The 15,085-nt window shown below is 41.4% G+C and overlaps 1 protein-coding gene across 1 annotated transcript in view; it reads right to left on the minus strand.

The window, feature by feature from the left end:
* A2M (alpha-2-macroglobulin) overlaps positions 1-15,085 on the minus strand; it is a 35,047-nt gene that overhangs the window by 19,782 nt on the left and 180 nt on the right. Inside the window, exons 2-8 of the mRNA XM_015872263.2 lie at positions 10,874-11,057; positions 9,599-9,755; positions 9,007-9,059; positions 8,318-8,338; positions 5,612-5,780; positions 1,379-1,463; positions 527-650 (exon numbers count right to left, since the gene is read on the minus strand). Coding sequence (XP_015727749.1) covers positions 527-650; positions 1,379-1,463; positions 5,612-5,780; positions 8,318-8,338; positions 9,007-9,059; positions 9,599-9,755; positions 10,874-11,057 — 793 coding nt within the window. The remainder of the gene's footprint in view (positions 1-526; positions 651-1,378; positions 1,464-5,611; positions 5,781-8,317; positions 8,339-9,006; positions 9,060-9,598; positions 9,756-10,873; positions 11,058-15,085) is intronic.

A 15,085-nucleotide genomic window follows, 5' to 3' on the forward strand; every position in this document is an offset into this window, starting at 1 on the left:
GTTCATGTAACCTAAGATTTATGTTCTTATTGCTTAGTTCTCCAGCTATGCTGAGCTCTCCTTATTAAGTCTTCTACCTCAGTTTTGTTTGTCTTCCTGTTTCTTTCATTGTCTTTACTCTCTACACTTTTGTACTTTCTCCCTTCTGTGTTTGACCCAGATATTATATTGCCTTCTTTTCTTCTCATTCTCTCTGCTCTTTTCTCCCTGCCAATCTTTCCCACAGTTACGACATTCTTTCAAATGTTCTTTCTTAGTTTGGTGGAAAATACCCGAGACCTCACAGCTGCTAGCTGGTTGCTAATTTCACTGGGGTCAGGATTTCAGCTCTGGGATTTTCTTCATTTCCAGTTTAATGACTGATATCTTAAGAATGTTTTCCCCTGAGAACATCTACTTTTTTCCTGTATAGTTTTATTACTGATGTCCTACCATCTACCAACAGTCACAGATTTGCCCTCTTAACTTAAACAACACTGCCCATTACTCATAAGAAAGACTCCTACATTTTAATCTTGTAGCTCACCCGCCTGGTGAATTCTTCACATACAGCTTCTCCTTCTTTTCCATAACAGTGTGAAGCAGAATGGGAAAATTTCCGGCACACTTGGACACTCACCAAACCAGGGACTGGTTTTCCATAGGTGTAACTATAATCACAAAGTGTTAAACAATATACTAGAAGATGAGACAGGCAGTCAGAGTCACATTCAGACATACATCCTTAAGAACTTAATGTGGATTACTTAGTAGTATTTCTTCTAAAAGCCCAATCTGATACTCTCTAATCATTCTAGTGAGTATGTTTCCATCATTATAATGGTGAGATTCTTACACTAGAATCTGATCTAGGTGGGAGGTCTCCATGGCAATATAGAAAAATATTGCATAACATTATGTCAGTTGGGAGTATCCTTGTATCACAAACAGTTAAGGGTTCAGTGAAGAAACAGGTAGGTGAGCAGGGTCTCAAGCAGAACAATGTATAAGTTACAAACTACAACACTGATTTTACACAGCTTGCTTAAGTGATATCAGATCTGACATCCCCAAGTACTGGAATGGCAGAGAAACTCTAACTGATGAGATGTGAAGACAGAAAGAGAAAATGTAGAATAAACTAAGAAGAGAGAATTGCTGATTGGTTAGACATTATCCTGCAAGGAACTATTAAGGTCAAGTAGCAGCCTCAGAACATATAGGGTGGAACCTGCCCACACAAGATTAAAAAGCATGAAAAACCTTCCCGTTTTTGGGTGGTCTTGTGTTTTTTGGTGTTGTTGTTTGTTTGTTTGTTTTGGGGGTAGGGGGGTTGTGCTTAGTGGAAAGGAGGTCTGAATGATGTATGAGACAGATTTACTCCAGCTCTTTGACTCACAGACCACAGACGGACACTGGAAGTTCCTTATCCTCAATAGTGATCATCTTGGGCAGCTTCACCAGGACCTCATACTTGGGCAGCACTAGATGGGAGACAGAAAATCTGATATGAGAGGAGTGAAGAGCTGTGTACTGAACAGAAACCCAAACATAGAGCCAGAATCAGATTAATATGAATGACCAGTGGTCTTCAGTATCACTCTGCTACCCCCTTCTTATGTTTCTGTAGACTTTACCACCATTTGTTTTTAAAGGGAATTAGGGAGAGTGAGGGTTGTAGCCTCTACCTTCCCTCATTTGCAGCACATACTGGCTATTGGCACCAGACTGTGATATAAATCACTCAGATTTGCCTATATCCCCTTATTTTCAAATTGCTACTATCATTGAGCAATGGGGCCCATTATGAGTGGCAGATAATATCTCTCTGTTCTGCCTAGCTGAATATTTTCAAGGCCTATATAAGGATATGTTAACCACTAAAGAAAGACAATTGGCTGCATCCACAGTGGGTGGCCTCTATTGACTGTCTTAAATCAGGCAGAAATCAGGTCAAATACTATTGAGCATGAGAATCAATTATTAAAAGCTCAAACTGAAAAACTAGACCATGAGCTTGGTCAGTTAATAGAGAAAAAAAAATCATTTTACTCCCCAAACCCCCAAATTTGTAACATCTCAATAAATGATGACTAGATGCCTGAAGCAACAAATCTGGTTGAATCAGAGAATGAAATTACTAAGGCTGACTTAGAAGATCCTCCTAGGATGGCCTCATTACAACTCTGTCCTATCATAACACAAAAAATAAAAAAGGTCCAAGATTGACCAGCGGGGGTGCCTCCCAATCGATGGCCCCCTGCCTAAACACATTTCCATGTGATGGCCTGCCCATATGTGGCCACTGAATTAATGGACTTAGTCCAATGCTTCAGACAAAGGCCACGGGAGAGTGCACCAGCTTGGTTACTACATCTGCCTGGTACATGGATGGGTCCAGCAAAGGTAATCCAAGCAAGTGGTGAGCAATAGCATACCATCCTTCTACTGAGACAATCTGGTTTGATGAGGGGGATGGTCAGAGCAGCCAATGGGCAGAATTGTGAGCTGTGTGGGTAGTTATAACTAAGGAACCCAGTGAAGGTATTCTGAACATCTGTACAGATAGCTGGGCTGTGTACTGGGGGCTTGCTCTTCGGATTATGCAGTGGGCTACCCAGGAATGGACTATCCACACCCAACCAATTTGAGGTAGGGATATGTGATTAGACATATGGAATGCAGTCAAATGTAGGACAGTATGTGTCTACCATGTCTCTGGTCATCAACCCCTGCAGTCACCAGGAAATGATGAAGCTGACACACTGGCCTGAATTTGATGGATTGAGAATTCGCAGTCTGAGAACATTGCCCTTTGGTTACATCAGAAACTATGGCATGCTGGACAAAAGATAATGTGGGCAGCTGCTAAAGCATGGGGGCTGCCTGTACAACTATCTGATATTGCCCAAGCATGTCAAGATTGCAACGCTTGCTCAAAGATGAGACTGAGACCATTGTCCAAAACAACAGCCCATATTGCTAGAGGATACAGTCCTCTCCAAAGATGGCAGGTCAAGTACATTGGGCACCTCCCTCAGTCTGAGGGGGCGAGATATGCCCTGACCTGCATTGATACTGTAAGTGGGCTACTGCAGGCCTATCCGGTGCCAAAAGCAAATCAGGCATATACCATCAAGGCACTTACTAAATTGATGTCTGCCTATGGGACACCTCAAGTGATTGAGAGCGACCAAGGGACTCATTTCACTGGTGCAACAATACAGCGTTGGGTGGAAGAGAACAACATTGAATGGTGATTCCACCTGCCATATAATCCAACAGGGGCAGGCCTTATTGAACGTTATAATGGTATTCTCAAGGCTGCCCTGAAGACAGACTCTCAGTCCCTGCAGGGGTGGACAAAAAGACTATATGAAACCCTGTGGGACCTAAATGAAAGGCCTCAAGATGGCAGACCCAGTGCTCTAAAAATGCTACAGATGATATGGGCCTCCCTGCTTAGGATCCAAATTATGGGTACTTATAATCAGGTAAAACCCCCAGTTGGTAATGAAAATAATCTCCTGCTCCCTGCCCCTGAGAATTTGGAACCAGGAATCCATAAGATAAATTGGCCCTGGAAGGTGCAGTTAGGACCTAAGTGGTGTGGCCTACTTGCACCTTCAGGGAAATTATTGGAGGTGAGAGGTTCAGTATCCCCCTCAATGATAGGTATATGGCCTACTGACATTGTAGTCAATACTCTGATCTTCATTGCCAAAGGGACACCTACCATGTCCCTATGGCAGATTAAGATGCCTCCTTTGGTGCCAGATATAATTATACTACCACAGATATCTGGCCAAAGGGTATGGTATTGGTGGCCGGGGCATAATCCGATACAAGCTGAAGTATTGACCCAAGATAAGAATATGGCCTGTATCTTGCCTTGGAAGGCAGACCTTCCCCTCCTAGTACCTCTGAAACATTTGTACTATTCTCCCTGAGTCTCTGAGCCTCTAGGACCACCAGAGGATGATTTGTTTGGGACTGATGAAATGCAGATAGACTTGCACCTCATGATGGCTTGTCTCCAGTGACACCTATCAAGCACTGGCACAGGGAAGACTGTGAACCTTCATCAAATCATCACTTAAATTATGTCAATGTATATTGTGATGGGAAAATGTATAAGCATTGTGTTGGATATCTGTAATAAGGAAAAGCTCACCTAATCATTGGTTCATGCTGAGAAGGGGTGGAGTGTATGGGGAACTGGTAACCACAGCCTGAACCTTTGATTAATCAGCTGAGGCAAGTTTCAGGTCAGCTGTGGGAGCACAGGTGAGGGTAATTCAGCTGTGCTCCTGGAAAGGGTGGAGCTGGACTCCACCTCCCCTAGACTTCATTTAAGGGCTTACCAGCAGTAAGGCAGCATCTCTTTTGAGATTGCTCCTTTGTGGAGACTGGATAGCCAGCCTCAGCATTTTCCAGCCAGACTGAAGGCATATCTATTGGTGAGTTTTTCCTATAGATAACCTTTTGAATACCTATCACCATCTTTCTTGAATTATTACTGTCTTTTGTATTATTCCACCTTACATATCTCCTTTCTCAGACTACATCCTGCAACACTATGTCCCTCAGCTACTCAAGCCCAGAACTGTGCGGCATATAATGACCTGCTTCTGGGCTTTGTACCTGAAGTGGTTAAGTTTTGTCTGTTGTGAGGAAACAAGAAAAGGGAGATTGCACACTTCCTCAGCTCAATGTTTCAACACTCCTCAAAAGTCTCAGCGTGAGATGTGAAAGAGTTAGCTAAATGGGAGATTCATGTGAATGAGGCTAAAGAACAAATAAAAGAAGAACTAGTTTACCATGAGGCTAGGAAAGGGATAAATGTTGTGGGAGGAGGCACAGCCCACCCATCATAATGACAGGGTGGAGACTATAATCCAGTTTCTATTTTGATCATTCCTTCAGTGCCTAACTGTGACCCAAATAAAACAAATCTTAAGCACTTCAGTTACAGTCTTCGTTGGATCTGCAGCCTTTGTTTTCCAGAAACCGTGAGTTCTGAGCAATGCACTGGGTGAATCAAGATGTTTACAGCCAGGTGAGCCCCAGGGAGAACCAGCATGGAGCACAGGCCAAGAGGCTCCTCAAATACACACAGGCTAGGCAGAGACACATTTACACATAACAGAGCTGGAGGTTAGAGTAGGTAACCCAAACAGCACCACTGCTCTTTATTCAGTCTCCAGTACCAGCCCACTTTCATTTTCTTATAACATTTCTTGAGTTTTATTCTTTGAATTGGGGTGCTATGGTTCATTCCCAACCAACCAGTTTCTAAACTTTTCCAGAAGACAATGAAAAAGAAAGGGCTGCAAGTAGAGAAACAGAACTGATGCAGAGATTGTGAGCCAGGATCATGCTATCATTGCTTTCTTTGCATCTAGCACTACTTGCAGCAAACTACATGCCTAAAAATGCAAGCTTGGGGTTGGATTTGCAAAACCATAAACCGAGCAACCTCCTTCTGTATCAGCCCCTCTAAATTCCATTGCCTATGTATTCAGATTTCTTGTTTTCTCCATGTAATTCCTAAGAAATCCCAAATCCTAAGGAGGCCAGAGTAAAAGGTATTTTGTCAGCCCTGCTTGCAGCCCATATCTCCTTTCCTTACCGTATTCCTCTACAGTGAAGGTGTGCTCCACATGGGAGATGAAGTTCTTCTGCACAACTATTTTGTAGGAGCCTTGTATGGGTTCAGAAGTGAGGGGGAAGGAGAGCTGTGTAAGGCCAGTCTCAAGTTCTACCTCTTGCCATTGATACACACGGTTTCTCTGGGGATCCTGCAGGTAAGGATAACTCTATGTTACAAGTAAGTTATGTACACAGTCAGGGCAGTTTGGTGAAGGCTGCTCCCAAGGACAGAGCACTGGAGTGTCCAGTAAATACACATCCAAGCTGGGGAATTCCTAGCCTTGAATACTCAATCTGTGAAGAGCTGTGACTTCAGGATCACTTACCTGCCAATTCTGCATAACTAGCATGCAATAAAGCACATTGCTTTTAACCATAGATGTCATGTACTGTCTCCTCCTCATAAACACGTACATGCTTACAAAGGATGAGGCCAGGAGGTTGGAAGTCACCAAACTAATTCAATGGTGCCCCTTCCAGACACCTCAGCAGCACAGTCATTTACAGCCTTTCATTTTCTGCTTGCTCTATGCATTGTATATTGGATGTCACCAAAAGCCTATTTACTCTATGTAGCTCGAGATAAATAATTTCTAGTGGGGTACATTTTCTATTCTGGGGTTATACTCCTATGCTTAAGGAAAAGGTGATGAGAATGTCATCTTAGCCAGAGGCCACCAGTCAGAGATCAGAAGAGTCTGTTCCCATGAAGCATCCTCTGAGCTGGGGGGAAGGCACAGTCAGTAGAGCATCCTGTGGTTCTGATGAAATCTTATCTGTTATAACTCTTAAACCATGGTGAAAAGATCACCACTTGCTTTAAAGAACACTACTGGGCAAGAAATCTGAATTTTTTTACAACTTGGTTTGTATCCTTGCTGCCATTTCTGCAATGCATTTATGTGAAAGGCCTGAATGTCAGCTTATTTCTCGCAGGAAGCTTTTTGTTTGTTCGTTTTTGTTTTAAATAAGAGAAGCAATGAGTCAAATTAACAGTTCAGAAATAGGCTCAGACTAATACCCGCCTTTGTGGCAGGCTATGAGTGGTTAGCATTGTTAAGGACGGAAAGATGAACATTTGTTTCCTTGGCACTTAGCAGTGCTAAGTTAGCACCTTAAGTTCTCACCTTCCTTCACTCCTGCCACCCCTTCCTTTGGGCCAGTCCAAATTTAAAGTAAGTATGAAGTAAACTGTGTTAGAGGATCTGATTTATTAAATTAAAAACAAAAACAAACAAACACACACCAAAGCAGAACAACAACAAAACACACACACACACAATCTCCTAGAAAAAAAAATGGATGAAGTTGCTATTGGGTGAATTTCTTACTCTATAAGATTGCCTCATACGCATATGTGAAAGTCAAGGAGCAGTACTACACTGCGAAGATGCAGCAAGGAAGGGAGAGGTGATGGTGGGAATGGAGGATGGTAGGACTGGTCTTTGTAAACACTATTGACAAACACTGCCTCACAAGCTGGAGCTGAAAGCCCAGAGTGGTCTTCCTTGCATTTTCAAACTGAAGTTTTTAGTGATACTGATACAAAAGAAGTTACAGAATTATTGATGGCAGTGGACAGGCTTTCCTTCTTGTTCATTCCATGAAATTCCTGTACTCAGTCAATGTTTGCATCATCAAATTGTAAGGAAAGGGACCTGTTCTTTTGGGGCTCCAGACTCATGAGAAAGACATAGCAGAAGGCACTTCTGAGATATTTTCCTCTACCTGATACCCCACACCACAATAGTCTCTTACCCTTCCTTTCCTCTTGCTATTAACGGACTGTCAGTTGCCCACCAGCTCTGCAACTCTGTCCTGGTAGTTTGCTGAGGGGAAGGGAGAGTAATAGCACTCTGGCAAGAGGATAGAAAAGAGGAACATAGTGGCCCAGTCTCTGCCTCCCCTGTTCTGGCAGCACTCCCAGCTTCAGAGAGACAAGGCAGAATGAAGGTATCAACCCCAAGCTGCAAGGAGTACTACTAGAACTGACTATGTAGGATCCATGATTGCACAAACCAACTTGAGATTTGTGTGTACTAATTTAATCATTCTTTGTGTTGCTACTATGACTTAGGGCATATCACCAGGTCCTTCCTATCTGTTTTCCACTGGATGATGTCCCACATGATAACTGCAAAGTTGTTTACTTAGCTGAAATAGTGGGTATAGTGAGCACTTAATGGATTCATTGGCAGAATCATCCTTCCTATTAACTTTTGCCTGTCACTGAAGTTTGACTGTTTAAACAAAAAACAACAACAAAAAAACAACCAAACAAAAAACAGGCCTGCTTGGGAAGATAGAGGAAATGTCTACTCATATAATTTTATTTATTTACTTTTATTTATTTATTAAATTAATATTAAATATTATTTATTAAACATATTTTGCAGACATAATCCTAAATCTGCTTGGGAAGAGGAATAAGACATTCTGATATGAGCTCTAGCCATGTGTAACTCTGTTACTCATCAGTTATTTCGGTCATACAGCACAGAATCCTCAATCACAGAATCAATGTCAGAACTTATTTAGATGCCCAGATATTCAGTCTTCCTTTACACAAAGGAGAAGTGTCATGCACTCATCTGTTTTCGCTTGCACCTCAGTGTGAAAACACCACTACTGTGTAATAATACTACTGAGAATTTACATTCTGCTGAAATAATATACACTCACTCACCTGAACATAGACGAGTGGAAACTATGGAGAAAGAACAAAGGAAAATCAGAGTTAGAAATGAGTCACATAGGGATTAAAGCAATTTTCAGGTTTGAACTGAAAGACAGAAAACTGACCTGCTAAGAAGTCCTCTGAGCCATTTTCTGTATCTGCACTGCATGCTCAGTTCTTGATAAATAGTATTTTAGAGCTCCATCTTGTCTTACCGTGGTTTGAAAATATGAATTATTTCCAAATAGCTTTGTCTGCATGAGGACTCACTAACAAATAAACTAAAAGGTGAACCTGTACCAGTGATCAGTTTCTTCAGACCAGGTCTCTTTCATCCTTCTCTCTCAGTCTCTAAGCATGCTGGTGGCACTTCTTGCCAAAAGCATCTGTTACTTTCAATGGAAACTTGTCTCAGACACTTTTCTTTAATGAAATCTCTGTCCACAGGCTTATCTACTTACATTCCTTTGAAAATCTGGTTCTAAACATCTATATCTCTTTGAAAAATTGGAGCAATCAGTGGAAAAAGATGGAATGCGTCCTAGACAGAATATGACCTATGGGATACGTCAATGGTGCTGAGAGAAAGGAAGGATCATTTGCTGTAAAGGCTCTCTTCAGTGGTTCTGGATGTGGATAGTAAAGGTGTTAAATGGGAATTAAGCCTTCTGATTAAAAACAAGGAACTATGTGCATACCTTCTCATTCAGTGGGTGGAAATCATTATCCATAGAGACAATCCGAAACAGAACTGAAAAGAAGGGAATTTTGTTGTTAAGATTTAAAACCACTACCAGCAAACATCAACGTTTCAATAATTTTTAACTCAGATTAATTTCACTGATCAACAGACTCTGAAATGAGATCCTTAAGTTATGGTACACTCACTTTCATACTGATGGTGAAAGGCAGACAAATTTAGAGAGAGAATCAGATCTTGGCTGGAATGAGTTATCTATGGAAAGTGATTGCTCTCTTCTGCCATTTCAGATGCAGCCAAGGGAAACAATGCTTTGAAGTCAACCCAGATTTGTGCTTATAATTGAGATGGAGGAATGTGAATCTGTGCCTACATCTGACTGAGATATTGTGTTCAGAGAATGGAGAATACAAACAAGAATGTTACCACATGCCTTCGATCTCAGCTGGCAGAAGTAAGACTTTCTTTTGGCTCTAACTCCACCCAAAAAGAGCTCTGAAAACTTCTTTAATAAAAACATTAACCCTAAGGGGAATTAAGAACAGAAGATTTTCTGCTGTTACAGTCAACACCAACTCAATTCTCTATACCTGTTTGTCCAGGCTTGTAGATAGGTTTGTCTGTCTGGACAAAGACCAAACTCTCAGAATTCTTGACCAGCACTGACTTGCGGCTTCTGAACTTCAGGGTCTTTCCTTCCACTGTCACAGTGAGAATTGCCACTGATGTGCTGTTGGATTTAGAAAGCTGAGAAAAAAAAAAACAGAAGAGCATAACAGCTTTATTGATTTACCTCATTGCAACGAGCCTTTGAAGGACAGAGTATTAGCTAGGTCCAAAAATTCTTTGAAGAGACATGAAAGACATGGGGTTAGAAACAAGGGTAAGGCGTGATTCTGTGATGCGAACTTGGAGTGCTCGCTGAGGGAGGTGATTCTCCCCCTCTACTTCTTTGTAGAGAGCGCCATGTGCAGTAATGATTTCAGCCCTGGGGTCCTCAGCTTAAGAAAACATGGATCTATTGGAGAGATAATCAGAAGGCTGGAGATCCTCTTCTATGAAGACAGGCTGAGGCAGTAGAAGTTGTTCAGTCTAAAGAAAGAAATGCTCTGGGGTGACTTTACAGCAGCCTTCCAATACATAAAATGGTCCTACAGGAAAGCTGAGGAAAGAGTCTTCATCAGGGAGTGTAGTGTAGGGGGAATGATTTTAAACTGAAAGAGTGTAAATTTAGATTAGATATTAGGAAAAAGTTCTTCACTATAAGGGTGATGAAGCACTGGAACAGATTGATCAGGGAAGCTGTGGATGCATTCCTGGAAACATTCAAGACCAGGTTGCATGAGGCTTTGTTGCCCAGGTTGGAAAAGATCTTAAGTCCAGCCGCAGTCTGTGGCTACCAGAATCATCTTTCTGGCCCTTTTCAAAGATGGGCATCACATTTGCCAGTCTCCAATCCACCAGGACATTTCCAGTTAGCCAGGACTGCCAGAGGATGATGGAGAATGGCTTGGCAACTGCATCCACCAACTCCCTCAGAGTTTTTTAAAATAAATAAATCCACCAACTCCAAGTTTCTACTTCCCCATCTTCTATGGTTCTCATTCCAGTTCATTCTCTTTCTTCTGAGTCTTGAGCAGATCAGACCAATATGGGCTATGCTCTACTTTAAAGTCAGAGTTCTGAGATGAAACACTCCCTATGTCCTGCATGCACAGTCAGTTTTCCACATCAAATTCTTTTACTGTTGTTTGGCTCAGCTTAGAAGTCTCTGATTGCAAAATCTTGTTTCTCATCTTTGTTTAGTTCTACCGCATTTTAGCAATAAACACAAAAGATACGCCCAGCAGGATTAGATTACTCACAGAGTGAGGGATGCAGGCAAACATATCCTTCTCTGTCACCACATCATCGATCAAGCTCCTGTTTTCCCCTTGATACTCAAGTGTAGCACTCAATGTCACGGACTCATTCAGGTGAGCCAGCTGAACACAGACTTTCTCAGGAGAATCAGTGTGTATCAAAAAGGGCAGAAGCACCATGTACTGCCTGGAAAAAGGAACAAAGCAAGAATAAGAACTGTGAAACAGTATTAAGAAAACAGTGGAAGTTTTCTAAAATGAAAGGAAATTAGGAAACCAGCAAGTCTAATCCACTAAAATTCCTGTGAATTTATGATCATACATCTTACTTTGGGTTTATACATGTTAAACCACCTAACTAATTAGCCTAAAAACAGGAAAACACTTTCAGTAGAAGGAACAATTTCAATGCTAATAATAGACAGTGCTTTATAAAGGCAGCTTTGTTCAGCTTCACAGCAGGGAACAAACTGGTATAAAAAGTTTCAGGCTGTTACTTGATTTTTTTTTTGTATCCCACAGTCTCATAAGACTCAAAAGCATTAGCTAAAAAGTTTGGAAATTCAGCAGTTCTAGGGTTGAAAAAACTCCAACTTCTGTGGCTACTCCTTTTTTTGCCTGTCCAGGTTTCCAAATCCTCCTGATGATGAGCAAAAACATTAGTGGTGCAGTTCATTACCTTATTAAGATGAGCACACAAAGCATTTTGGAGGACAGTTCTTTATTACAACAGGAGTGTACTCGTATCTTTAAAGAACTTTTGGCAAAAGTTCTCAGAGAAGACATCAGCTGACATTCAATAAAAGGGATAATTTTACTAATTTTCATTAATAAATCCAATTGTTGATTCTGATGCAGATTAATTGGTTGAAAAGTAGAACATGACAGGTAAGAACTAATAGTGTATTTGCACAGCAGAAGGTGGACACCAGTAAAAATCTCAAGGATCCATGTAGAAATCCCTGTTGCTCGGCCTATTGCAGAGTAATCTGTGAGGTACTGACTAGTGTAGCTGTGAAAATCTTTGACTGTATTGTGGGACTGTGTAGAAACAAATGGCAAATTAAACTATTCATAAAGGGAAAATAATGAATTAAGGAATAAAATATCCCCTCCCCCCCCCCCCCCACCAACAGCGTACATATAGCTAAATTTGATATTACCGCTCAGAGATGAGTACTGTCAAGAACTCTTGTAAAATCTTCATTCAGAGATAAGTGACAAATGGACTGTAAGGAACTACTCTTAACTCTCTTTTCTTAAATATAGGGACAAAGAAGAAATCAGAATGCACAGTTTGGCTACTGTATACCTAAAATATATGTTGTTATATTCCCATTTGAAATAATAATAAAAAAAGGATTTAGAAAAAAATATTAATTGAAAGGTATCAGATAATCAGAAATCTGGAAGATTAACATTCTTTAGCATGGAAAAAGGAATGAAAGAAAGCTGACATTCACCTGTGACAGTGGATATACTAAACAACACTACATTAAAATATTAACTGAGTATTCAGTAAAATAAAATAAAGCATAAACTTCTTCACTAAAAATTCAAACTAAATCAAAGAAACTAATGGCATCAGGTACCATAAAGACCAAAATATTAATCTTGATATGACTAACTTGTGGCTATTGAACCTTCTGGTACTCTCAAGCAATCTAAGAATAGCTAATATACTCAGGCTGCATCACATGATAAGCAGCAGCTGACTATTCTTCCCTGGGTAAAGAACAAAAGATGCTAACATATTCAGCTGAGCTGGATAACTGGGACACTGTTTACATGTCCAAAGAGGTGTAGCCCATTAAAAATAAGCCTTTGGTAACTCTAGGATGTGGTATGTGCCCTGCAGCCCAAGCTACATGAAATTTGGCATGAGATTCATCAAGGGAAGAAGGAGACCACATACCCCACTTAGTAAAGATCACACAGTTACAAGTGACCTAGGAAAAAGTATGGTGGTGCCAACAGCTTTGTTGAGGAATGGGAGTCATACCCTGGGCAATTGAGCGAAGAAATCATCACTGACAGGCCTGAATATGTTCATGGAGAACTATTGTAATAAGTGCAGAAATTGGGTCATCTCCTTTCAGTCTTGAGGAAAGAGATATCTGGGCAACCCTGAAGCTACATTGGAGGCAGTGGGATCCATTTCCTTCACAATCAGGCAAAATGCAGTAAGGAGTCAGCAGGTATCTCTGGCCACTATCTGCAGCTGCAGAAGCAGTGAAAGGAGGAACCTCTAGCCACTTATGGAATGACTTAAAGTGCCACATTAAATAGGTGCTTACTCTATCTCCTTCTTTCTTTCACAGCCTTCTCACCGCTTCACTGTGTGCTCCCTCTAATCTTATTTCTCCTGCTTCCCATCAGTGGCACTGGCAATCTGCATGCAATGTCCAGTCTACTGAGGGGACAGTGTGACCTACTTCATTGGGAATTTTGGCCTTATTCCTGTTCACTGCTTCACTGAAATCTTGGCTAATGTGCAGAATGCTCCCCTAAGCCAACCACCTTCACTGTCACTGGAGCAAGTTTGTGAAATTCACTGCTTATAAATCCCCCTTCAGCTGTTTTGAGATGGATGTGTTGGTGGAAATGTCTAGATGAATCAAAATACTATGAAATCCTTAAATGGCTTAGATGTCAAAGTCCACGTGTAGATATTCCATAACAGAATGCTTCTGGGCTACCAGCAGAGCTATCATCGGCCTCAGCAGCAGCAGCAGCAGCTCAGTATTTTGAAAACAGATGCAGTGACTCTGTCAGAAGCAGGCAACAAGAAGGGACAGGGGACCATAGAGTAAGGGGCTGACTCAAAAATGCTAAATTTATCCATATGGAGAAGGCAATATAAGTAATAAAAGCTTAAAATGGACTGATTTTCATGCATTAACTCTCAGCTATTTCCTGTATTAAACTTTCAACCAAAGAAACAAATGTGTTTAATTAGCTCTATCAGTCCCAATTCACTCTCTTTATCCCATCTCTCTCAACCTTTTCTCCTTCTCTCCTACCAAAATGGTGCTCAGATAAGGGAAAAAGAGGAACATGTTGCTCATGGGAGGACTGAACAGCATGGATTCTTGCCCTTTCCACCTGATCCTGAGCAGAAATAACAAAAGGTTACTGTGGGAAGAAGACCAGAGATGACCCCAGAGAAGACCTGGCTAGCTAATCTACTCCAGAACCAGTGAAACAGGGCAGGTAAATGGGATGCTGATGGCACAGTATGAGTCAAAAATCCTTTACTTTTTAGCCTGTTGCAACTTCACCTCTGACCACACAGTAAGCAACAGCAGTAAATGCTGCACATTATGCTAGAGCCACCAGCACTAATGCAGTGCTTGTGAATATGAAATCTCTAGCAGGCATCATGAGACCAGATTTGGAACCACAGATCCCCATTCTCTTTTCAGACTGGTTTATTCCCTTGCTCCTATTTCTCACAGCAGAGAACTATGCTTCTGAGAGCACAGCAACAAGCACAATGATTGCAGCAAGGCCTGAAGAATGAGACAGCTCTGACTGGACCTGTGACTGTGCAACAACACTCTCTGTAGGTGAGATCATGGTGGGGATGCTCATGTATACCTTCTGCTTGGGGCCCTAAGCAGGGTGGATGGATGCTACAACCCTGCTGCTTGTCTGCAGAGCACTGGGGTGGACACACCGGGGTGAGTGCCAGCGCCTGGTTCAGTGCTGGTGAAAGAGAATCTAGGTCACAGATTCTCTTTGAGAACAAGTATTTCTGATGCTGCCAAGGGAAACAAACTGTCTTGAAAGAAACAAGAGAAAGGGAATAAACCAGTCTGGAAAAAAAAAAACAACAACCAAACAAAACAAAACGAAAAACCAAAAAAAAAAACAAAAACAGGAGAATAGGGAGAAATAATCAAAACAAGGATACTACAGGAAAGGTAAGTATATGCATGTTCACAAAAGCTGAGCCATGTAAAGATTTCTAGACAGGAATGTATTTAGGCAGAGATGTTATGATGATACAGGGCCGGACTAGCAGAAGGCTGTAGCAGAGGAAATGGAACACTGGCAGAGTTTTTCAGGAGAGTCAGAGATGGGCTAGTAGTGGGATGCAGGGCAGAAGTCAAATAAATTGTCACAACTGTTTGAAGAATGAGAGAAAGAAAGAAAAATCACTGGAAAAAGAAGCACTATGACCTCCCTCCCTCTTCCGTATGTGTAGCTTAC

The sequence above is a fragment of the Coturnix japonica genome, chromosome 1 (genome assembly GCF_001577835.2).
Source record: "Coturnix japonica isolate 7356 chromosome 1, Coturnix japonica 2.1, whole genome shotgun sequence".
NCBI classification, from domain to species: Eukaryota; Metazoa; Chordata; class Aves; order Galliformes; family Phasianidae; genus Coturnix; species Coturnix japonica.